This window comes from Microplitis demolitor, chromosome 2 (genome assembly GCF_026212275.2).
Source record: "Microplitis demolitor isolate Queensland-Clemson2020A chromosome 2, iyMicDemo2.1a, whole genome shotgun sequence".
In the NCBI taxonomy this organism is placed as follows: domain Eukaryota; kingdom Metazoa; phylum Arthropoda; class Insecta; order Hymenoptera; family Braconidae; genus Microplitis; species Microplitis demolitor.
The window spans coordinates 18,068,365-18,093,141 of record NC_068546.1 but is presented as its reverse complement, the minus strand read 5'-3'; the positions used below and the strand labels follow the sequence as shown (position 1 = coordinate 18,093,141).

The window sequence follows — 24,777 nt, the reverse complement described above, 5'->3', positions numbered from 1 at the left end:
GAGAGATAAAGAGATCATTTTTTTTTTCCAAGCATACGTTTGTGTGCGGAACATGTAAGTTGTAGCGAATAAAATAACGTTTAATAAAAGCCGATAATAACCGATGATTAACGTAGACTACTAAATTATTACTCAACAGTTTAGAGTGAAAAATACTTTAATAGACTTGAAATTTTATTTGAGTTACAAGCAATTTTTTATCATAGAATCAATGGCTTTAAAAAATGGTATATGGGGAAGTAAAAATTAAAACACATACAATAAAAACTGGTAGATTAAGATGAAATATTCACAATAACCGATAAAGTATAGGATTCAAACAGTGTGTAAAATCATATAATTATACCATTTTATCTGCTGTTGAAAAATTTCTCACTATTAGAGTAAAATATAGTCTAGTGTCAGTAATATTTCAACAAATTTTGGAATGGCCCAGGCTTACTCGAAATTAATCATTTTTATCAAAAATACTTTCTGTGTATATAAAAAATTTATCAGAATCTTTTATTTGGTTTCTAAATTACGTAATAAACTTTATACGCATTAGATTATATAATATGTTTCACTATTACTATTCATTATCCGTTTCATAGATATGATAGGTAAGTTTGTAGTATGACTAATGGCTTACAATTAACAACGTATATTACATATGCAATCTATGCACCAATTGAATGTTGAACATCAAAGATGACAAAGTAAATTTTCATTGCATAGAACATATTTACATTAAAGATAATATATATCTCTACTTGTTTATCAGTTTAACATGATGATTTTTATATACGTCTTAAGCTCCGAACACTGTCAGTTTGCTTATAATGTTCAGCATGGAAAGTTATTTGCCAATATTAGCAACAACTGTTGCTATTATTATTATTAGTGTTTTATATGTTTGGTCAAAGTATAAACTTACGTATTGGCAAAGACGTGGTATCCCGACACTGCCGACAAATATTATATTTGGTAATTTTAAAGATGCAATATTACTACGAATATCACCTGGGTATTTATTGGGACGACTTTATAATCAAGCTAAAGGCGATCCACCTTATTTGGGTATATATATAATGCACAAACCGTTTCTTATTTTACGTGATCCAAAAATAATAAAGCAAATGATTATTAAAGATTTTAATTATTTTCAAAATCGATATTTTTCATCGCGTAATCGTAACGATCGGTTAGGTACTGATAATCTTTTTTCAATTAATAATCCCGAATGGAAATATATAAGAACAAAATTATCACCGACATTTACAAGTGGTAAACTCAAACAATTGTTTCATTTGATGGTTGAGACTTCAGATAATATGAAAAACTATTTAGATAGTAAATTTGTTAATAATAATGATAAAATTGAAAGTATTGAAGTTAAAAATACTTGTACAATGTATACCACAGATATTGTTGCGTCTTTGGCGTTTGGAATTAGTACCAATTCATTTAGTCAACCTACACCGGAATTTTATTTACGAAGTAAGTTTATTCAATTTTATTATAATCATATTAGTACGTATTTGTTATTAAAGTTTATAAGTAATCAATCACATCCATAATAATTTTCTAATTCAAATCTTTCATCGTTTAAAATAAGAGTCAATTATATAACAATTAGTAATACCCTTGTCCACTTTGCTGGACGTCAAGTGAGTTTTCAGCAGTATAGATTATTTATTCATTTTTTTTTTTTTTTAAATAAATTAGTGGTTTATTTTTAAAACAAAGACAAAAATTTGTTTATCGGTTGACCTTGTGGGCCAGCCCCCAAACTTCCCGCTGTTTTTGAGCTCCTTGAGCTCGAAAAAATTGTTGTGAATACATTTTCGAGCTCGAAGAGCTCGAAAATACTTTTGTATGTCATTGTTTTCGAAAAAAATCGTTTTTTTACCATTTCTTTCTCCCGCGATATTTCTTAGACAAATGGCCCGATTTTGATGTTTGAGGTGACAATCGGCGCGTTTTGATGAATTCTAAAGCTGATCAGATTTCATTGTTTAGTTCAGTTGTTTCAAAGATATTCACAAAGAACCGTTTTTTACCATTTTTTCCTCCCATGATCACTCTCGAACGAATTATCCAATTGAAATGGCTAAGTCGGCAATCGATGCGTTTTATTGAGTTCTAGAGCTAATAAGATTTTGAAGTCGATCGTATAAGTCCTTTCTAAGAAATCAATAAAAGACTAAAAAAAAAAAAAACTTTTTTTTCGCAATTCACCAACATTTTCGAGTCTATTTGATCAAATAATCTGAAATTTTCAGAAAAGTTGATGGCCAACAAGTTCTTCCGATTGCCGCCTTAACCATCCAAATCGGTTCATTAGTTGAAAGGTTAAAAAGAGTTTACAAACAAACAAACATACACACACACATTCGGATATCATTCTGAAAATAGTCAGAATAGTTTCCAAGGATCTCAAAACGTCGACATCAGATGAAACTTTGATTTTCGCAAATCGGGATGAAAACAATAACTTCCTGAATTTTTGAAAGTCGTCGATTTTCTTATCGGGAAGTTAAAAAACGAACGATTTTTTTTAGCTGTTTTTGAATCTTTTATTATCAATAGCTTTTTTACACGGGTAAAAATAATTAATATTTTTTACAGGTCGCGAACAACAGAACTTTAATATAGGATTTGCTATAAGAATATTTTGTGCATTTTTTTTCCCAATATTTTCAAGTTTATTTAGCAATTCATTTTTCGGTAAAAATACCGATTACTTCCGTCAAGTATTTTGGAGTTCGATGAATACACGTGAACAATCAAAAACCGAAAGAGGCGACGTTATTGACTCATTACTGAAGTTAAAAAATGAAAAACAAGATTCACAATTCCGTAAGTTTAATAATAATATAAATAATTAGCTAATTAAATAATTAATTTATAATTTAATAGTTTTATTTAGTGACCATAATTATAATTTATACACATTTTATTTAACACCGAATTGGTCAGAAACAATAAGTATTAAATTCAACAATATGAATAGGATATATATGTGATTTATCGAGACTATTATTGTCTTTTTAAAAATAGTATATATTACTATTCTTATTGAATAACTTTCTAAAGTTGTTTCATGATTTATTTTATGATCACACCAACTGATTTTTAAACATCTAATGAACTGTTGTACGTTGAATAGCTAGATACTGCTTAGTCATATCTCGTACTAGTAATAAGCAGTCTATAGCAAGTGTACATTGAGCTATACTGATGAGTCTGATATGTACACTGAGACGAAACTCATATATTTAAAATGAAATACTTGAACAGTTATCAATACCTTTAGCAAGTTATTCAATAAGAATAATAGATGTAGACTATTTTTGAAGAGACAATAATAGTCTCGATAAATTACATATATGTTATTCTATTCATATTGTTGAATTTAATACACATTGCTTCTTACCAATTTGGTGCTAAATAAAATTTATATAAATTAATTTATAAATATTTTTTATATATTTATCAACAGGATTTGAAGGTGATAGTTTAGTAGCACAATCAGCAATATTTTTTATCGCCGGTTTAGAGTCGAGTTCCGTAACAATCTCATTTGCATTGTGGGAATTAGCTAAGCAACCAGATCTTCAAGATCGCGTGCGCGGAGAAATTAAAGATAATTTAGAAAAATTTGGAGGACTAACATATGATGCTGTACAAAACATGAAATATCTCATGCAAGTCATCAATGAAACTTTACGTTTGTATCCACCAGCACCGATTATTGATCGTGTGGCCAGTGAAGATTATAAAGTATTTGACTATTCAATTATTTAAATAAAACAATTGCATGATAATTATTGAAATTGATAAATAAAATTAATTTTAACAGATTCCTGGATCAAATGTTATAATTGAAAAAGGAACTGCTGTTTACATACCACTACCAGGTATTCATAGGAATCCGAAATATCATCCCAATCCTGATCATTTTGATCCAGATCGTTTTAGTGATGAAAGAAAAAATGATATGGAACCTTGTACTTTCATGCCTTTTGGTGAAGGCCCACGAATTTGTATCGGTAATCAAATAATTTAACTAACATTGACCGTACATCAGCACTGGTGGTTCAATGGTAGAATGCTCGCCTGCCACGCGGGCGATCCGGGTTCGATTCCCGGCTAGTGCAAAAAAATTTTTTTTTTTCAAGCGTATCTTTATTTTTATAAAGGTAAAAGCACCTATTATTAACAGGAATCCAATTATTTTTATTTATTTATCATTAATTTGGCCATAAAGTATATATTTAAAAATTTTAAGCTAGTCTAATAAGCCTCGACAAGTTTATAATAATATAATTATGGAGGGTAGAGGTACCTCTACCCTCCATAAATATAATATAATATAGTATAATATAATAACATTTAATATAATATAATATATCATCCTTCACGCACAAATTAATGTCATACTTCCCAGCAATCGGAATCACATTGGAAGCCAATGCGATTCAATACTATTTTTGAAACCTCATGTATCGCGTTGGAAAGTATTGGATCGTATAGGATTTTCAAGACCCCGTAGATCATGCAGTTTAGAGGTCAAACTGAATAACCAACTAAGATTTCTGTGTACCATAAGCCGTTAAAGTAGTAATAATTGAAATGAAATTGGCAATTGCTAATTTTCAACTTCTTGTTCAATACAATTTGCCGGAAGTCAACATTTTTTTTTGTGACGCTCAGGTACTTCTCTTTTTTTCACCGTTGTCGGAGCTCACGCACGAACTATCTACTATATAAGAGGTCCGAGAATTTTGATGTTCGTTTTACTTATTAGCTACCGCGTAAGCGACGGAATAATTAAATTTATATTAACATTTCTTTTCTGATAAAAAATAACTTTTTTTTAATTTGATTTTCAGTTAACAGACTTATGTATTATCGTCAATAGAATATGTAAAAATGTCTAGATGACATTTTTAATATTTATATTTTAACAAAGTTCAATAGTTTGTATTTTTTAAATAAATAAATGCATGCCTTTAAACTTAATGACTCTCAGTGATTCAATTTTTCGTGCTTAGTGGATTATTTTACTAAAAAAATTTGATATCATTAAAATGATTGCAAAATCTATAATTTTACTAGATGTTTTCTATTTACACTGTGTATTAAAATAATTTTTTTTCTCTCAATCATTTTTGAGCCATAGATAATCGTATTGAAATTTTTAAATTTCGGCTATCGGTAATCAACAATTTTGGGTTAATCGGTGAAAAATTTTCCTACGTAGCCTATATCAACGTGTCGCATTGAATCGCATTGATACGGATTGACAAGACAGCCATTCCAAAAATAGGATTGAATCGGATAAAAAACTGAATGCGATTCAATGCAATTCCGATTGCTGGGATTATAAAGAAATTGACACCAAATTTTATTTCAATATGTATTTGCACGACTCATGATGCGAAGCATCAGAGTGTGCTTTACGATCGAAAAATTTTTTTGTTCAATTAATTTTGACACTCAAGGCAGGCGAAAGTACTTAAACACAATTTTTTTAATTCGTAGAACGTAAAAAAAAATAGTTAAGTAGTAATAGAAAAATTTTTTTAAATTCGCTAAGAAAAAGAAAATAATCAACTCGAGTCTATTGAAACAAACCGTAGACGTCAAGTTTTTTAATTCCTCCGGTAAGAAAAGTTACTTTTCTCCAAGCTTATTTTAATTGTTTCATACATTTAATCGTACTCGATTATAATAGGATGAATCTACAAGGTTTTTAAAATTGATAACATTCTATATTTATACTCGATTTAATAGTTATTAATTTCCAAGTACAGTAAATAGATTTTCGTTCGTTTAACCCGTTTAAGCCATTTATAACTTTTCCCTGTTTAGAAAATCTCATAGAATCCAATAGATTTTCATAAATTCCCTTATGTATACCCGATAAAAAAAGGTTTTTGTCTAACTAATTAATTGATAAATTATATTAGCCATGTCTAATCAAATCTAATCATGTATTGATCTATATCTGACTATATATGGAATTATATCAGTCAGATCTGACCAGATCTAGTCATGTATTAACTCATATATAATTATATATAAGCCTATATATGATCATACATAGGCAGATATAATTCAGGTCTGATCAGATCTAATTATGTATAGGCTTTTATATAATTATCTATAATTCCATGTATAATTATGTATAATTAAATATGATTATATATATGATCATATATAATCATATATAATTAGACAAAAACTTTTTTCATCGGGTACTGCCTTATAGCTCCTCCTATAGAACCCTCTTTATACTGGCCTGCTTGGCAGTACCTATTATCTGGTCATAGAGTATTGACCCTAAATTTAAAACATGAATAACTTGTGTTTCAAAAAAATTGCATTAGAATGAGATCTATATGGATGAATAGATTAAAGTCTCTTCTACTCCTATCTTAAATTTCATAAGCATAAAACATTTTATGTCAGAAATTTAAACAATTGAAGATTGAAAAACGCGTTTTTTTTTGGGGGGGGGGTATACAATTCGAGAAACAACTTCAATTGTTTATAACTTCGTAAATAATTGTTCTGTTGTTACACTGATTTTTCGGTGTATACTAGACCGTTTTTATATTTACTTCGAAATTATTAGAAAAACCGCGTCGATCTTGTAGGTCACGTGGTCACGCGAGAGCCAATCGCGTCACAGTAACTTTGAGCGAGATGTACAGCCGATATACGCTCTCTCTCGCCCCTCAAGCTACACATAGTGCTCTTCACACGCACTTATATGATACTTTCTTGATCATCTGGCAGATGAAAAATTCCACCAAATCGATCTAACTTTTTGGGATTATTTGTCTTTAAGTACCTATATTACTCTCCCAAAATCTCAAAGTGCCTCAAAAACTTTTTTTGCATTCGTTTAGAAAACTATGTCGCAATAGCCTGGTTAACATTTAGATCTGACCAGCCCTCTCCAATTCTCCATCTAACCATGCACAAAAATTGTGACCACTATTGACCCTTACCACCACGTGGCGCTAGTGTTTCTTTACCGCTGACAATATGGGTTAAAGAAAATATGCGGTTTCCAAGTTAGGTTTGAAAATATATATCGTACCGGCTCTACCATATTTAGCTATGAATTTTTTGAACTATAATATTAAATATCTCAACAACAATGAGTTTGAAAGGATTGGTATTACTTGTTAATATTATAATGCTCATAATCTTGAGTATTAGTTTATTTCCTGATAATTTTATACTATTTATTTAATAATTTTTTTTTATTAAAATTATTTAATACAATTTTTTATTTACGAAATAATAATATAGTATGAGAAATAAAATATTTATATATTTATGCTTAAATTAAAATTTATATCGATAAATAACACACAAATTAAAATACAATCTTAATAAATATCACAAAAATGCAGATCATTTTATCCACAATCACAGCTTTTTTGAAAAAAAAAATCGAAACAAATTGCAAATTCAAATTTTGAATTCGGTTGTTCTTATGAAGAATAAAATTTTGAAATTTTTTTCTTTTTTTGATTTTTTTTATGCTGGAAATATTAATCGCAGTTGCAGTTTTATGCATTCTCAGTCGAATATAATTAAATATAATAGAAGTAAATATATCAACAGCGTGATCTTTACATGGAAAATTTAATACATTCTTGTCAATTATTTCATGTAAAATATTTTCTCAAATGAAATCACAACTATTCGATTTTTGAGAAATTTCTTCAAATACGAATTCGATTTTTTTTTATCAGATTATAAAAACCTAAATTCAGATGCTGAAACAAATTTTTCTCTGAATTATTCAAAGCAACAAATGCATCTGATACAAAAGCTGTTGGCTCCGAATTCCGAATAGCATCGTGACATTTAACGCACTTTACATTTTTTAAAATTCGATTAGAAATTTCTTCCGTCGAATAGTAAAGGACGCATTCAGCTATTTCCGGAGAGTTGTAGTCATGTTCACAAAGTAAGTTTTCCGTTTGCCAATCATCACTAATCACATCTTCTTTTAATGTTGCTTTTACTTTATCCAACACACTTCTATTGTCGCTTCTATTATATATGTCTTTGAGGTCTGATAAGCGAATCAACTGCTTATCAGATGTAACTACACTGCAATTACCAGACATAGATGGTTTCAAAACACTATGCAATGATAAAATACGGTAGATTTGCAAAAATGTAGGAGCTGCAGGATGATCATTGGTGCCATCTTTGTTTCCCAATCATATAACTTCTTAAGCGATTCTTCAATAATCTACCAATTTGAAATATTCGTGTTACTTCATAGAAATTGTAAAAAATAAAAAAATTAAATACATAAAACTTTTCGTACTGACTCTGAAATAGTCGTCACCAGGCTTTACTCCAATAAAATTGTGATTGAGGGCATCGAACAGTCTATTCATTCAACTACAAAATTCGATTGTAGCTGTGAAATTATCACCATATTGGTTTTGATATGATGCCAAGCCTCTTGCCATTGAATTACTAAATACCTGAATATATTATAATAATGATAAATCAAATTTGCTAAACATAAAAAAAAATTAGTTAATATCTAAATAAAATTATTGTTGTCTCACCTGTACCGCTAGACGAACTCTCATTTTAGATGAGTTGTTAAGTATCAGGTGATTTGGAGTAATTTTCGGACAAACTTTTAGGTGTCAAGGTTTTACATGATCTGCGTCGAAAACTTTTGAAAAATGGTCCCATTTGATAAGAGGCTGATTTTCATCTATCTAAACATATTACATAAATAAATAGTTGTATAAATAATATCAAAGTGTTCTGGCTTACGTTTTCTTGTTAGTTAAAATATTGAGGAACTTGTAATACACTAGAAAAATAGTTATTCAGAAAATTTGAGCACTATCATAAAATCAAGATAACGTGTATAATTTCAAAAAAATTTTTTTTAACGCTCTACAAGTTTGTCGATGTCTTATCCAAAAGAAAAAAACACTAATTTTTTTCGAAATAATATAGTAATAAACACATGAAACTAACCTGGGGGCTCTTCTTATCATATAATCTGTTCCTTGTTGTTTTCATTAAGTGAGGTGTATCAGAGAAAACATAAACCTTCCAATCAGAGCTAGGATGCTTAAAATGTGTTCTTAAATTGTTTTTTTGTGCGCTGATTCCCATCTCATTCCAAAATTTACGATTTGGAGTAGCACCATCAGTAACTATTCCCAAAACTCTGGCGCCAGATCTTTCAATTATTATTAAAGCTTTTATAATCAGCTTCGCCAAAACAATGCCAGAGGTAGGGCCATGTGAAGCAAAGACAGCTATTGGATGGGTAAATGAACCAGTCAATGATTGGAACATAAACACTAAACCATGATTCGCTTTTTCTGTTAACGTCTTTTTATCGTCTATATCATTCCCTCGAAAGTCAGGAAGTCCGACAAAATTAAGGTGTTTTGAATCAACAGCTATGCTTTCACGAATCCCCATTTCATCAAAAAGTAATAATCCATCTTTATCTGGATTATTTTCTATATATTTCGAAAAAACTTCAAAAAAAGCCTCATCAAATCCACATGATATTGGAATCTTAGATAATTGCCTAAAGAAATTAAATAAATCACTAAAATCTTAATATTAATAGACATACTATATAATATTTTAGTATACAACTAGAATATATAACATTTTTATATATAACTAATCATTGATAATTACTTTCTGATAGTGCTCGGACATGGAAGTGGTAAAATGTTATTGTCTCGTATGAATCTAAATGTTGTTGGAGATTTCATATGTAGTAACATGCACAACATTATCCAGTCTTCCGAATAACGATGACTCTTACGAGATTTACATTTTAAAACGTTGATAATCTCTCGAATGGCGTTTTGTTGTTGTTCAGGAATTTTCTCAGCATTTTCGGTTAAAACATTATTTAATACATCGGTACTCATCTTTGTCATTTTTTTAATAACATGTAGCTATCGAAGTTTGTAATTTTTTAATTTGACTTTTGAAGGGAATTATTTTGCTTTTTAATTTTGGAATAATTTTTCTGTAATTTTATTAAATGTCTTTTGATTTCGACCTTCTCAATAGTTAATCTTATTCTACTTTTGATACCTGTATTATTTGCAGATTGTCTTTTTTTTTTACGTTCTAACACTTTTTTTTACAGATTTACAGTCTTTACACTGTCCAATTTTACTAATTAATACACATTTTTTATGCCTTGTTATTTTAAAAATGTCAATGTACGTAAACAAACTGTGATCTAAATTTTGTAAGTCATTATTTAATTTAACACCGTTAGATACTTGTAATAAATGAAAACTAAAAATAATATTTTCAAGATTTGCTAAACTGTTCACTTTTTCACCATATTGTTCTCTTAAATTTATAGGTGATTCATTGACTTTAAATCGTACTTCTAGACTCTCAGTTATAATAACTTTTTTCGAATAAGTTATTGTTGCACTAGTCTTTTCTTCAAAATATGTATGGCTGAAGGCAATCATAAGTTTTCCATTAACATCATATTTTTTAAGTTCTCATGAAAGTGGTAAATGTAGTGTTTCATTTGAAATTATATCCTCGAAAGTCAATACACTGTTGTTTTCACTTGTTTCAATAAAAGATTTTTGTGATGTACTTGCTTCCGTTACATTGATTGCACCAGTCGGTAAGAAATTTGGTTGGAGTTGATTATTTATATCTTCATGTGTTTCTTCTTGATTTTTTTTTTTTTTATATTTATCATAAAGCTCATTCCACCAGAATTGAGAAGGAGTAACGTTCGGCGCTAACTGAGGTTTCTTATACGGCGACTAAAGTACAAAAAAAACAGAAAGTTTAGTTTAATTATAATTAAACTTATAGTGTGGTATATACACTTTATATATTCAAAAATGATAGACAAAATTCCTGCAAAAATAAAATATTCGTAGCTATAGCAGATTATTCCTACAGAAGTGATATGACTATAAAAAGATAAAAAATATACTTACCACTCCTAGAATAGTATCATCTTTATTAGTAAGAATTTTTTCATGCCGAATATCATCTTTCAAAAAATATTTATCACAAACTTTTTGTCCACACTTTAATTCAACTTTTCGACGGATTGCAACTTGCCACTTCTTTCTTAAGTCCAGATCTTTGGGAACACCAAATAAATGTCTTTTTTCTTTACAACTTTTATACCTCGATTGACATCCAGAAACTATACAACTGGACATTTTAAATAAAATATTTTTAATTAAAAATAAAAAAAAACTATTAACAATTTATGCACAGGATTTAATATCACAATTTCGTGAATAAAAAATGTAATACTTAGCAGCGAAACCTAAATTACAAACTCCTGTAGATGTTCATTCGAGGACAGTATGACCACGACGGATGACTGATTGAAACGTTTCCAAATGCACTTTGACAAAGTTAAGTCAACTCACTTTAATAGTAACGAGCCTAAAAGTGGGAGTAGCAGTAATATTTATAATCCTTGCTTTATTTATTTTATATTTCATCTTCGACATTCGGTCGAGACGAAATTTTATTTCAAGTACAATAGTATAAAATTTAACAATGGACAATTTGAAGAAGGTTAAAAGTCACAGGATTTATTTTCAGTAGATAACTATAAAAGACAGAAATTAAACTCTTCAATTGTTATTTTTTAAACTTTGTGTAAAGTTTTAAATAGTTTATTCTTTTATTCTTAAATAGAGAAGAGAATGTTACTAAATAATAACTCTAAACGTAACGTCGTTTTAATTACCCATTACAAAAAAAAAAAAAAAAATGATTACCTATCAATGTCAGGAATCGAACCCTGATTAGCAAAATAAAAGTCTGAACTTTTCTCCAAACACTACTCACAAGGATATTATAAGACAAAGTTTTAAGTCCTATGAAAGTCATAGAAATGAAAATTTTCATTTGTTAAATCTCGAGTAGCTGAGATTGCTTGGACAGCGTTTGAAAAGTTTGGGTGTCGTTTAACTTGGTGAAGTCAGGTAAACGAATTCAGGTATAAAACCATTTTTATTTAACACTCTAAGTACAGTAGATACCGGGGTACTGTAAGTGAAATAAATATGATAAACTACCCCCTGGTCACGTTTGATTTACATTCTAAAATTTTTCATCATTTTCGATAGTTTATTTAAAAATGATAACATAAAAATTGTAGTTTTTAAATAATGTAAGATTAGAAAATTTTACTATTGTATTCGAGGGAAAAGAGGGGAAAGTAGGCATAATGAGTCTCTCAAGATAATTACAAATTTTATTTCACAAACAATTTTAGTTGGCCTGTCTGCGCTTTGCTTTGTAAATTTGAAAACTTGAATCGTTCGAGAGTTATGATCAGACGTAGAATTCAATCATAAATCTTGAACGAATTAGAATAGATTCGTCTGTAATAGTGTAAATTCAGTATTATAAATTATTATGATGAATAATATTTTGTACTTGATGCGCGTTGAAAAAGTAAATTTTATGAATTTCGTAAAAGTAACATTGCTTTTGATACAAAAATTCTTAGTAGAATAAATTTACAGTGATATTTTATGATATTGTTGACAAGATTCTAGTCATACGTTTCAAATTACCATAATTTATTATAGCACTGAAAAATACCATATTCATCATGACCATGAGACTATGCTAAAAGTCTTACACAAATGAATTTTTCGAACTTATTTATGGGTTTAAGTATATTTCTAGAATTTTTATTAAACACCGAGAGAAAAACATTATAAATTCAAGAAAACTCCCTTAGTAAAAAAAACGATTAGAAAAAATAAATTTTTTAGACTTTTGAATACTTTTGAATACTTCGTCATCGACCTTCTTGTGGGCATTTAACATTACAAATTGTTTCGAATCGTTTCTTTTAATCAGGGCTTGTTTACGTATAATTTATAATACTAAAAACAAAAAAGTTTTACCACACTGAAGTATAAAATATCTTATTTCAATAACTATTGCTTCAATCTAATTATAAATTTCCACGGACAATGCATTTTTATTAACAAATAAGAAAATTTTTCCTTGGCTCTATCCAAAAAAATATATGTACTTCAATTAAGAATATTATTTCTAGAAACGAAAATATTTTTCTTTCACTGAAGTATATAATACGGATGGTTTAATTTTTATTGTAATTAATATTTTGTAGGCAATGTCTTGGAAACTTTTAGCGTATTCAAATTAGTTTTTAACTATTTTCAATAACCGTAAAAATGATTACATTTTTAAGAATTCATTCGAAAATAAAAGTATACATATAATGATATAATTATATTTATAAATAATTTTTCAAAAGCCATAATCATAAAGTTTTAAAATTAAGACTTGATTCTTTTGAATTAAGTAAATTAATGAATAAAAAATATATATATATATGCATTAAATGGGAAATTATTTAAAAATATTTTACAATCGATTTTTCTTAAGCTAAAAGCGTTTTGAAATACCTGCTTTTCAGAAAAATTTTTGACTCATATGCTTGACGGTAAAGAAACACTATTGCCACCTACTGGATTAGTTCAAATGGAGTCAGTAAGAATCTAAAAAAGATCCGACTAATTGATTTGATTTTTTAGGTCGATTTTTCAAAAATCTAGCTATTGTATTTGTCCTCATGGTCGATTTTTCAAGGAATTATGTCATAATCTATCATAATTGGTTGAGTTGGATTCAAAAATACCATTCGTTAAAAAATGTATACATGTATAAAAGTGTTTGATTCAAGCTGAAATTTATGCAGCATCTTAATTATATTTATTTAAAAATACTTACAAAAAGCCAGCCATTTTTGTTAATGTTAAATAATAGCAAAACATTAAATAAATTTCACATTAGCTAAACTGAGAATCGCTATGAACAGTAATTAGCGTAAGAGAGAGTTTATCGGCAGCATAGTCGTCTGTCGCGTTCTTTACTGCCATTAACTATTGTGTAGTAGTTATATGCGGTATAACAACTAAAATTACAAATAGCAGTAATATGCAATTTATTTAATGTTTGGCTGTTATTTAACATTAACGAAAATGTCTGGCTTTTTTTAAGTATTTTTAAATAAATATAGTTAAGATGTTGTATAAATTTCAGCTTGAATCAAACACTTCGTTTTCATTGTATAAAAATACAACTTTAAGGTAGTTTGGTTCTATATTTACACTTCCAAAAGTGTCTGGCTTTTTTATTTCCTTCTTCAAAATTTCGATAAATTTGATTTAACTTTATGGTGATCATTAATCAAACAGTTTTTCTGGCATATATTTTTTCGCGCTTTGCGCAGTACTTCTTGTACAAACAAAAATCAGCCAAACATACGATTCATTATTTATCTATCCTAAAAGTATTACCATGTAAATTTTTTAAGTGAATCAAACACTTCATGAAAATGAGACACCAGCTCTCCGGCCATTTCGATGAAATTATTTTTTCGACTAATTCACTCACGATCATCTCTGCACTCTTTTGATTTAGCTGAAATGGATCAAATTGTATACTACTACACGGATAGGAACCAGAACCATTCTTTTCTCTTCATGTACAGAAACAAATTGTTAAGGAATAATTTCTGTCGAGTATTAGTCGATTTATTATCTCATTAGTTTAAAATAAATTATTTAAGTCCAAAAAATAAGGGCTGTCAATTGTATTGTACGAATTTTCGAAACCACGATGACTCTCGAAACTATTATAAATTAGCCTAATTTAGTTGCCATTTTTTATTTTTATTATTATGATGTTTTCTTTTTTTCCCTCTACCAATTATTGGCAGCAACTCTAGTGTAACAGTAGGATTAAGAAAAATAAAGCGACAACTAAAAAAAGAAAGCGGAATATTTAAAAAAAATTTTAAATATAAAAATTAAACTGAAAGAAAAACTAAAATAATATTATAATCAAAGTAATAATAAAAAAATAAAATATTAATTAATTATCATGAGCGATTGAGGTGCGCACTTTTCGATTCAGCAACATTTTATTTTCATAAATATTAAATAATTTGATATCATTGCAGCTTTACGTGTTGGAATGCTACAAACAGCCGTTGGTTTAGTGAGAATCCTTCAAGATTATCAAGTAACTGTTAATCCAAAATATAAAACAGAAATAAATACTCGTAATATATTTACGACCCCAGCTAATGGTATTCATTTATATTTCAAAAAAATAAATTTTTAATTATGTAATAATAATTTATTAAAAATATATAATTGTAACTGTTTATCTTACACAATAATTGATGTTGTTATTAAACCAATAATTTTTATTTCATCATTTAAAGAAATATTTTTCATCATTATATTTTTATCATTATAAATATAATAATAAATTTTACAAAAACATCTCTCATCAATAATATATATAAATATATAGAAAAAAAAAAAAATCAATTGAATTATTTGGGAAGCAGAGTAAGATATTTTTTGAATTCTGCGATTACGTGGTCGCGTGGGTTCAAAGTATCCGTGGAAGTTAGGAATGAATTTAAATAATGGGGTAAAAAACACAATATACCTTTGCTAGCTAACATCGCCCAATCTATAGGCTGTTCAACTTTGTTAATTTGTATGAAACAATGAGTTATTTTTTTACCTTTAGGACTATCGTAGGGATGTTTAGCTTGGACAACAATACCGCCACCTGCATTAATAAGTCTCTCGAACTGTTGATATTTTTCGTTTGGGACAATTAATATTGCTACCATATTTTCAAATGCACCGCTATTTTTATTACTCAATTGAATACGCCACCGGTAAGCGGCTTTGGCTAATTCAATCTCTTGAGCTGTCGTTAATTCTTTCATTTTCTCACACCGTGAATTACCCCACTCGTAGTCCTCTTCATCAACAAATTCACCAGCGTTTTCACAAGCGCGTATGTATGAACAGTGTAGTACCCATTTACCGGAAGCAATACTGCCAAGCATTTTTTCATTTCTCGACGGTCTGATACACAAAAGATGGGTTGCAGTTGGATCGAAATGCGCATCTGTTGATATTTCACCACCCAATTGTCTTATAGCTTCTTCATAACTCGGCCGATCCTTCAATCCCGACAGCATAAATTTATGCTTTGGTGTTTGTACACTATTACCCAATAATGTTGACATACGTGGCGGATTTGGATCCTCCCAGCCAACGCTTTCTGGTTGAGTATCTGGTACTAAATAATTATTATGCTCTTTAGGATCATCATAAATTTTGTTATCACCATTAAGTGAGAATCTCGATTCCGTAGAGCTTGTACGGGCAGAATTAAGTAATTTATTCATGTGTTCGAGCTGTTCGTTAATTGGATTATTTTCATTTTCTAATTCATTAGCAAATAACTGTCTTGGTACTGGTTCATCTGGTTCTGCATTATTTTCTTCTTCATAACTCATGTGAGTGTGGTCTTGATTAATACTTTGATGCGAAGAATTTATTCTTCGATGCGATGAATCAGTTGTTTGACGCGGGGAATCTATTCTTTGATGCGGTGAATTTATTGAGGCTTGTTCAGGTGTACCTTGATCTAGTGGCTGTTCATTTTTATCACCTCCTGGTTTTTTCATCGCTGACCACATTTGTTTTTTCAGTTCCGACAATGGAGTACTGGGTGCTCGTTGTCGTGGTTGAGGAGGTTCAACTTTATCAGGCAGACTGTCAATCCACTTGGCACAAGCTTTTCTCAAATTCGGCGATGGGTTTGTTCTAAATATTTGACCATACGGCGTTTCTGGTGTATTAACATGAAAAGGTGACTGTGGTGTGTTTTGATGACCGCTTAAATTCAATCGCTTGTTTATCAACGGAGTTTCAACACCCGGTGTCTGAGTTAAACGACGTTTAGGTGTGAGGACTTGTCGTTGAGCCGGTGTTGAAGGTGGTCCCATTGATTCATTGATCTGATTAGCTGATGATTGGCTTGAAGATTTTTGATTATTAGATCTTTCTGGTGCCATTGCTTCACCAACCAAAAATGGTGTTTCATCAACAAGCGTAAGTCTTTCACCACAGGCACGTAACCAATCGGCTGTAACTGCTGGTACTTTCCATTTAACAGCAGCATTATATTTATTACCTGACGGTTCTAAACAAATTAAATGCGTTGCCGCATATTGATCTTTTTCAATATTTGTTTTACGGGCAAATGTGTCTTGATAATTAGCACCCAAAGCTGTTGCTAATTGTTGTAAATAATATCTTTCAGAGCTGCTGTATGCACTGGTAGCGACTACACATCCTGACAGTGGTTTTGCACTATCGGGAATAGATAACGCTCGGTGATAATACATAATATCAACGACTTTTTCCATTTCGATACACTCTTCGATGAATAAAGGTGTCACTATTTCACCCACAGTGTGTTTCAATGCTGCTCCGGTAACTGGAACAACTGCATAATCAGGAATACCTTTAAATGAATTAGTAACTATTTTTCCACCTACAGCTTCAATAGTACTGCTCATTTGTAAATATTCTTCGTCATCTAATCCAATCAACAAAAATTTTAAATCATCGAATATTTGGTCAGGCACCGTTGACTGAGTCGGCTGATTACTTTCACCTGTCTGATTGATATAACGTTGTGAAGTTCGTGTTATTGAAGTATTTGGCTCAAAACTACTTTTTTTTTCACTGGATACTTTACTTCTACTAAGACTTGATACTTTAGGATCACTATTGGACCTTTCATTGCTGAATAACGGCACCTCTGATATAATTTTGTCATTAGTTTTATTTAAATATTGCTGTACAATATCCGGTTCATCGTTTTCCGGTTTATCAAAACTAAACTGCGGTACTGGTGGCCTGCGTGGTTTTTGAAGCATCTGAATACTTTTTTTACTCAATGGTGAGGCTGGTTCTGTAGTTTTTGTTGTTGTAATTTGTTTGTCAACACGATGAGCATCTTCAGAAGCTGGTTTTTTAAGTTTTATACTTTCTTGTAGCCAACTTACAGTAACTATATGTAAATTTAAACCTTTTGATTTTATTAATTTTAATTCTTGTGCAGCTTTACTTTTATCACCAACAATAACGTGAGACAAAGCGTCCGATAAATCGTCAAATCTCGTAGCACTTCCTGCATTTAAAATCTTAATTACTTTGTCACGGTGATGAGTAGCGAAGCCAGCAAGATAAATATTACAGCCGTCAAGAAACGGACCCGCTTTCTTGGCTTCTTTTACATCTAAACTCTCTAAAATTCCTACATAACTAGGCACATTAGGCTCCGCAGTCTCTGACATTGTGCTCATCGTCGACTGTAAAGTGTCATCAATAAAATTACGACTTGAATGAGGAATAACACTCATGCCCGAACAATCAAATGATGCTTGAGCAGCCTGTGTTGATCCTGATTCTGGTGTTGAACATTTTAATGTACCTTTAAGTGTAATTAAATAATCATTAAATGGTAATGCGTATCCAGCTTCCACACTCTTAGTTACCCAATCTTGTCTAATGCAGGGCAAATTATGAGTCATTGCATACTTAATTTTATCGCTATTTGTCGAATGTTCATTTGTTATTACTGCTGTTACTTTGGTACCATCCAACGGACCCATGAACTCACCACCATTAGACATTATCAACTGTTTTATTATTTCTTTATCACGTTTACCGATGTGGGATGCCGTGACAACAATGTTTAAAAATACCGGACACTTGTATCTGTCAAAACGTGGATCAGTAGCTGATATAAATGTCTTCAAGTTTTCCTGCCACACTTTTTTAATCCAATCGTAAGTATATACAGGAATATTTGTTGAACAAGCAATCTCAAATTTTGTTGATGTTGCTGATTGTGCTACCAAATGTGTCACACAACCACGTAAATCTTTGTAATAAACACCTCCCATATACTCGACGTACATTTGAATGTCTTTTTTTATATCTGCTGGGAAACCTGATGCAGTTATTGCTAAACCTTGCATTGAAGTTGTATAAATAGGGCTTGTACCTTCGGGTATTGGTTCGCAAGTCAAAAAACAACGAAGTAAACATGGTGGTCCAACGATTCTACTAAAAATCATTTAAAATATATTTATTTTAGTATAACTATGGTTTTATTTAAATATAATTTTAACCAAACTTACAAGCACCTGAATTGTTGTAAATGTTTTAAAATATCTCCAGTAAAGTTCTCTAGTACAAATATATCAGTCTTAGTGGGTTTCATTCTTTTACATTCATCTTCGGTTATCCATCGTGGTAACAGGTCATTGTCTTGACATTTCTAACCAACAAAAAATAAAATAGAATCAATTTGTAATTATTTATAAACTTTGGAAATTTATTTAATCAATTAACTTACATTAAATGCATCCCACATGTCATCAGAACAATTTTGTTCACTTTTGTGTTTAGAAAATATCACAAAGTAAATATTTAAAGAATCTAATTGACTGTGTTGACTTGTCATTTTATTTAAATGTTATTTTATACAATAGTTTTACACTTTTTAATACCAATAAATAAATTTTATCTTGTGTATATAATTTACTTAGCATGAAAAATAGATAAAAAAAAATTTTACTTATATATATTTATGATTGTTTATTAGTAATAGTAATAACTGACGCTATATTCGCGCGTTTTTACAGCTGACACAAATCGCCATTTTTAACCGCTAACTTTTTGTGTTTAAATTTTCTGTGCAGCGCCGCCAATTGAACTAATTTTTAAATTTTGCGGGTTTTATTATCATTGGCCCGTGGAACTCAAACGACCAATAAACATAAGCCCAGCCATTATTAAAAATTATTGAACATTTTATAACACAATGGCCGTTAATTATTAAACTGTAATTAATGTGAGTGGTGGTTCTAATATTGTTTATTAATTTAAGCTCATTTATTAATTAAATATATATTTTTAATTATTTACAATATTCCTTTTTATGAAAAATACATGTTCGGGTATTATTTTATTTAAAGAAATAAGTTATTATTTTAAAATTTCTTGAGTACGAATATTGGAATGAGTTGATAGATTCAAAACTATAATTTATTATAAATCAATTTACTTAATTAGGTGAACTTTGAAAATATTTAAATAAAATAGTGATGTGTTTGTTTAATTAGTGTTGAAAATTTTTAACTTTTAGTTCATGATTCCTCAAAGTGGTGAGTGAAATTAAAAAAATTAATAATTATTAATTAATTAGGTTATTTAATAGCAAAATTTATTATAATCCTGAAGTTAGCAGAAAGTTTACAATTGTTGGATTTTATTTTCAACAAATAAATTACGAATAAAAGAAAACTAAAAATATGCACATGTAGAAAATTAAAAAAACTACAGTTGCAATTTTTGAATATTTTACTTTTCAATAATTTATCGTAACTAAAAAAGTTCTAAAATTATTAGACGTCGGCTTATTTCAGTATCATAATTTATTTTATTTTTGAGAAATAAAATTTTTTAATGTTTATTTTTCTGAGTGTGAATGTAGCAGATATGAGAAAATTTATAAATTTTTAATAAATAAATTTACTAATTTGAATAATGAAATTGAAAAAACAAAAAGCGCGTAGGAATTTTTAAATGATCTAAATAAATACATATTTTTAAATTTTTATTCTACTTACATTCATTCAAAAACTTTGAAAATTGCCAATCTTATGTTACATTCATGCTCATATATTTTTATATAAAAACTATATAATGATATTTAAATGGCAAGCATCGAAAATTTAGTTTTTATGACCGAATTAAATATTTTGAAAAATAATCTAAAAGTATGTACATAAAAATTTACGGTAGTGAAGTCTTAGCAGACATTACAGAATTTTAATAATTTTGAATAAGCAAAAAAAAAAAATAAAACAAATAAATAAATTAATTTGAAGAAAATCATACGAAAAGTTTTTCAAAATCTTCAGATGCATATTTTCAAATATTTTTTATCCATAACATTATATTTGTTTAGAAAATAAAAAAAAAATCAACAAATTTCTGTTATTTTCGGTATTATAAAAATTTTGAAAAGTTTTTTGTATCCATCAAAAATTTTTTACATTTAATATAATTGTTTTTATTTAATATAATGAATAAAAACAGAAATAACTATGTACATTTATATATTAATTTTTGAATTATGTAACTAATTATTATATATTATCGTTGTCTTTTGTATATATTGCGTTCATTCTGTTGAATTTGTTTAACTATTCTCAATGTTGCTGCTGGAGTGACTCCGGGTATTCTAGTCGCTGCCGCAACCTGTTATTTTTTTTTTTATTAATGAATTGAAAATTATTCAATAATTAATTTATGTTTCAATTAAACATTATAATTACCGTTTGCGGTTGCATTGCTGTAAGTTTTTCTCTGTCTTCCGTCGAAATATTTACTCTAATTAAATAAGAAAAAAAAATTTTAATTACATTATCATTCGAACTGGGGCTTTAAATAAGGATACGTACTTTTCATAATCAAAATCCGTTGGTATGAGCATTTCTTCATGCTTACGTACTCTTTCAACTTCGTCTAACTGATCTTTAATAGAATATTCATAAGTCGCTTCAATCTAAAATAAGTAAAAATATTAATTACTAAAATTAATAAATACAGTTAAATTTACAAGAAAAAATTGATGGATTTATCACCGTAAATCAAATTACCTTAAATCGACGTGATAAAAATCTATCTCCCCCAAAATGTCCAAACTCGTTGGGCATTTTTTTGATCAAGTCTTCAAAATTAATTTCACAATTAGAACTTGATAAAACAGTAAATGCATTTTTAGATTTTCCATCTTTTGATCTTTTTACATTTAACAACTCCAACCATTCTTGTTGAGATTTAACAACAGATTTAAGAAGTGCGATACCTTCTTGTAGCTTTTTTTGAAGTTTATCAGTTTTCTCCATACGTTGTTGAGATACACAACCAGTTTTAAATCCCTTGGCAGTTAATCTTAAATCAGCATTGTCTGGTCTCAAGCTCAAACGGAATTCTGCACGACTTGTAAACATACGATAGGGTTCAGTAGTACCACGTGACGTTAAATCATCAATTAAAACACCAATGTAGCCTTCAGTGCGATTAACAACCAGGGCTGGTTTGTTCAGAACTTTAGCAGCTGCATTAGCACCAGCAATTATTCCTTGTGCAGCAGCTTCTTCATATCCCGTTGTTCCATTTATCTGACCAGCTAAAAATAATCCACTAATTTTACGTGTCTCCAATTGATAAGTTAATTCTCGTGGGTCTATAAAGTCATACTCTACACCATAACCAGGACGTACTATTTCAGCTTTTTCTAATCCTGGAATACAATTAACTAGTTCTTGTTGTTTGTCTGCCGGTAATGTGCACGATAATCCACCGGGATAAATTATATCTGATTGTAATCCTTCTGGTTCAAGCCATATCTGGTGTATTGATGTTTTAAATTTTAATACTTTACTTTCAATGCTTGGACAATAACGTGGTCCTGTTACTTCTTCAGTTACGTGGCTATTACAGTGCAAATTGTCCCGTATTATTTTACCAACTTGTTCATTGGTATAAGTCATATGACACAGCAATTGATCATGAGGATTTATCCACACGCGATCATTCATAAATGAAAATGGTTCTGGTACTTCGTCTGGAGTCTGCACAGGACAATTTGTAAAATCAATCGTTGATTTTTTTAAGCGTGGAGGTGTTCCTGTTTTTAAACGGCTCATACGAAATCCCAATTCTTCTAGAGTATTTGCCAATCCTATACTCGGTTCGTCGCCTAGTCTACCAGCTGGACGTTTTTCCAAGCCAATATTTATTTGTCCTTTTAAAAATGTACCCGTTGTTATTACTACAGTTTCACTAAATATTTTCGTACCGTCCTCTTAAATAAAAAAAAAAAAAAAAATTATTTGTAAATCATAAGTCTTAAAAAAAAAATTTATTTGTTTATGTTTGGTATTGAATAACAACTCACGTAAAATAATACCGCAGCATTTATTAGAATTTCGTTGTAAAATAAGATCTTCAACTGAAGATTCACGTATTTCCAATCCTTCTGTGTTAAATATTTCAGCTTGTAAATGCTTTTTATAAAGATCGCGATCAATTTGTGCTCTGAGACCCCAGACAGCTGGTCCTTTACGTCGGTTTAAAATTTTGTAATGTACTCCTGACTTATCACAAATACGACTGCAAACACCATCAAGTGCATCGACTTCTCTAACTAAATTCCCTTTGCCTATACCACCAAATGATGGATTACAAGACATTTCACCTAAAAATTAATTTAATAAATCTAATTATCATTGTAAAATCGTATTCAAAGCTTGATTTCATTAAATTTTATAATTTATCACTTTTTACAGTTAAACTATTGATTTTATTAAAAAAAAAAGTGATAGTATTCAATAGCAAATTTAATTCACTACCAAAAATGACTAGTAAAATTATCGTAAATCAATTACTTCCAAAGTTACATGCATTTCATTAATTCGAATCAGCCGACAAAATTAACATATTTGTTAAGTGAAACGATTAACTATAAATACTTGTAACTTTTTAATTACTGTTTCTACGGTAATTTTGCTCAGTATATTTTTTGTAGAGAATTTAATTGTCTACAATATTTATTTAAAACTTTTTTTTATAAAATCTATACTTTCGACGTGACAAGCGATAATTTGTATAAAATTAATAATAAGTTTTTGAACTTTGGGCTTCTAGAATTTTTTTTGTTTGTTAAGAGCAGATAAAATATTTTTTAAAAACTAAAGTACATTAAATAACACTCAGAGGTAAAAATAATAAATACCTATTGTACTTTTTTTATGAGTAACAAGTAGTGTCTTAGCGCCCATTCTTGCTGCAGCAGCACAAGCTTCAGTACCAGCATGTCCACCACCAATTACAATAACGTCATACTTATTACTATTTACATTATCACCATTATCATTACTATAAGTTTGTATTGTTCTATTACAAACTCTTATTTGTTTTATCTTGGTTTTAAATAACGTTACTTTTATTATATTTCTTAGTGACATCATTAAATAATTTTTTTTCAAGCAATATAACAACAATTGTTTTTTAATTTTCTATAAATATAAATATATTTTAATGTATAACGTAGTTTTGGTAAAAAAAATTCATTAAACACATGCTCTTTATCAATAAATTTTAAATTATTATAATTTAATAATTTTAAAAATTCAATAATAAAATTATAGCAATTAAAACTCGCCGGATTGTAATTTGATGAACTCCATATGGGATTTATTACTAACTGCGATAATACTTCATCCCAATGGTAATACCAAGATTCGGGTATCAAGTCATTTATTACAATACAATCTGACCAGTCGTTAAAATTATTATGAGTTATTCCACGATGATCATATTCATATAATTGACATTGAGAATTAACTAAACCGATATGCATGTCATTTGTTATGTTGTAATCATTGCAAAATGAACCGTGAGACGGTTTTAAAACTATTGATGTAGGATTATTTGTTGCTTTTGTACAACAATATGGTAATAAAAATGGTTCTATCGATAAATTTATTAATTTAATATTGCAAATAGGACATTTTTCAGGTATTGTTTTACAAAATATTGACTTTGAGTTACAATGTTTGAAACAAAGTATGTCATAGCTCATTATTTTAAATTAAAAAAAAAAAATTACTTTTATTTTAAACAATTTGATACAAAAATTACTAAATTTTGTAGACAATTTTTTTTTAATTTATAAAACGTAAAATGTTTTTTTCTAAATAAAATAATGAATGTTGCAATAGGTTATATATTAAAATAT

General features: G+C 29.1%; 4 protein-coding genes and 1 non-coding gene across 8 annotated transcripts; 2 read left to right on the top strand and 3 right to left on the bottom strand.

Moving 5' to 3' along the window:
* The first annotated feature begins 972 nt into the window (after positions 1–972).
* LOC128669034 (cytochrome P450 6k1-like) lies at positions 973–15,205 on the top strand. Its single transcript, XM_053743188.1, has 5 exons — positions 973–1,479; positions 2,611–2,841; positions 3,485–3,765; positions 3,845–4,034; positions 15,035–15,205. Exons 1-5 carry the CDS (start codon positions 1,071–1,073, stop codon positions 15,196–15,198), a joined length of 1,275 nt encoding a protein of 424 aa, XP_053599163.1. The 5' UTR covers positions 973–1,070; the 3' UTR covers positions 15,199–15,205.
* Positions 4,072–4,142, top strand: Trnag-gcc (transfer RNA glycine (anticodon GCC)). Its single transcript has one exon. It is a non-coding gene; the product is annotated as a tRNA-Gly (tRNA).
* Positions 15,206–15,399: 194 nt separating the features above from the next.
* On the bottom strand, positions 15,400–19,627 carry LOC103568658 (DNA topoisomerase 2-binding protein 1-A). 4 transcript variants are annotated; one of them, XM_008545605.2, is made up of 3 exons: positions 19,321–19,627; positions 19,103–19,242; positions 15,400–19,028 (listed from the first exon to the last, which is right to left on the bottom strand). In XM_008545605.2, the coding sequence occupies exons 1-3, from the start codon at positions 19,426–19,428 to the stop codon at positions 15,416–15,418; spliced, it is 3,861 nt and encodes a 1,286-aa protein (XP_008543827.1). In that variant the 5' UTR covers positions 19,429–19,627; the 3' UTR covers positions 15,400–15,415. The 4 variants fall into 4 exon arrangements, with proteins under 4 accessions (XP_008543827.1, XP_008543828.1, XP_053599162.1 ...); XM_008545606.2 differs by having other exon boundaries at positions 15,400–19,025; XM_053743187.1 differs by having other exon boundaries at positions 19,109–19,242.
* Positions 19,628–21,011: 1,384 nt separating this feature from the next.
* Positions 21,012–24,007, bottom strand: LOC103568659 (protein MTO1 homolog, mitochondrial). The gene is made up of 6 exons (XM_008545608.3): positions 23,773–24,007; positions 22,936–23,235; positions 21,632–22,842; positions 21,434–21,537; positions 21,308–21,362; positions 21,012–21,230 (listed from the first exon to the last, which is right to left on the bottom strand). The coding sequence occupies exons 1-6, from the start codon at positions 24,005–24,007 to the stop codon at positions 21,126–21,128; spliced, it is 2,010 nt and encodes a 669-aa protein (XP_008543830.1). The 3' UTR covers positions 21,012–21,125.
* A 14-nt stretch (positions 24,008–24,021) lies between these two features.
* LOC103568694 (MKRN2 opposite strand protein) lies at positions 24,022–24,630 on the bottom strand. The gene has a single exon (XM_008545651.1). The coding sequence runs from the start codon at positions 24,619–24,621 to the stop codon at positions 24,022–24,024; it is 600 nt and encodes a 199-aa protein (XP_008543873.1). The 5' UTR covers positions 24,622–24,630.
* Positions 24,631–24,777: the final 147 nt, after the last annotated feature.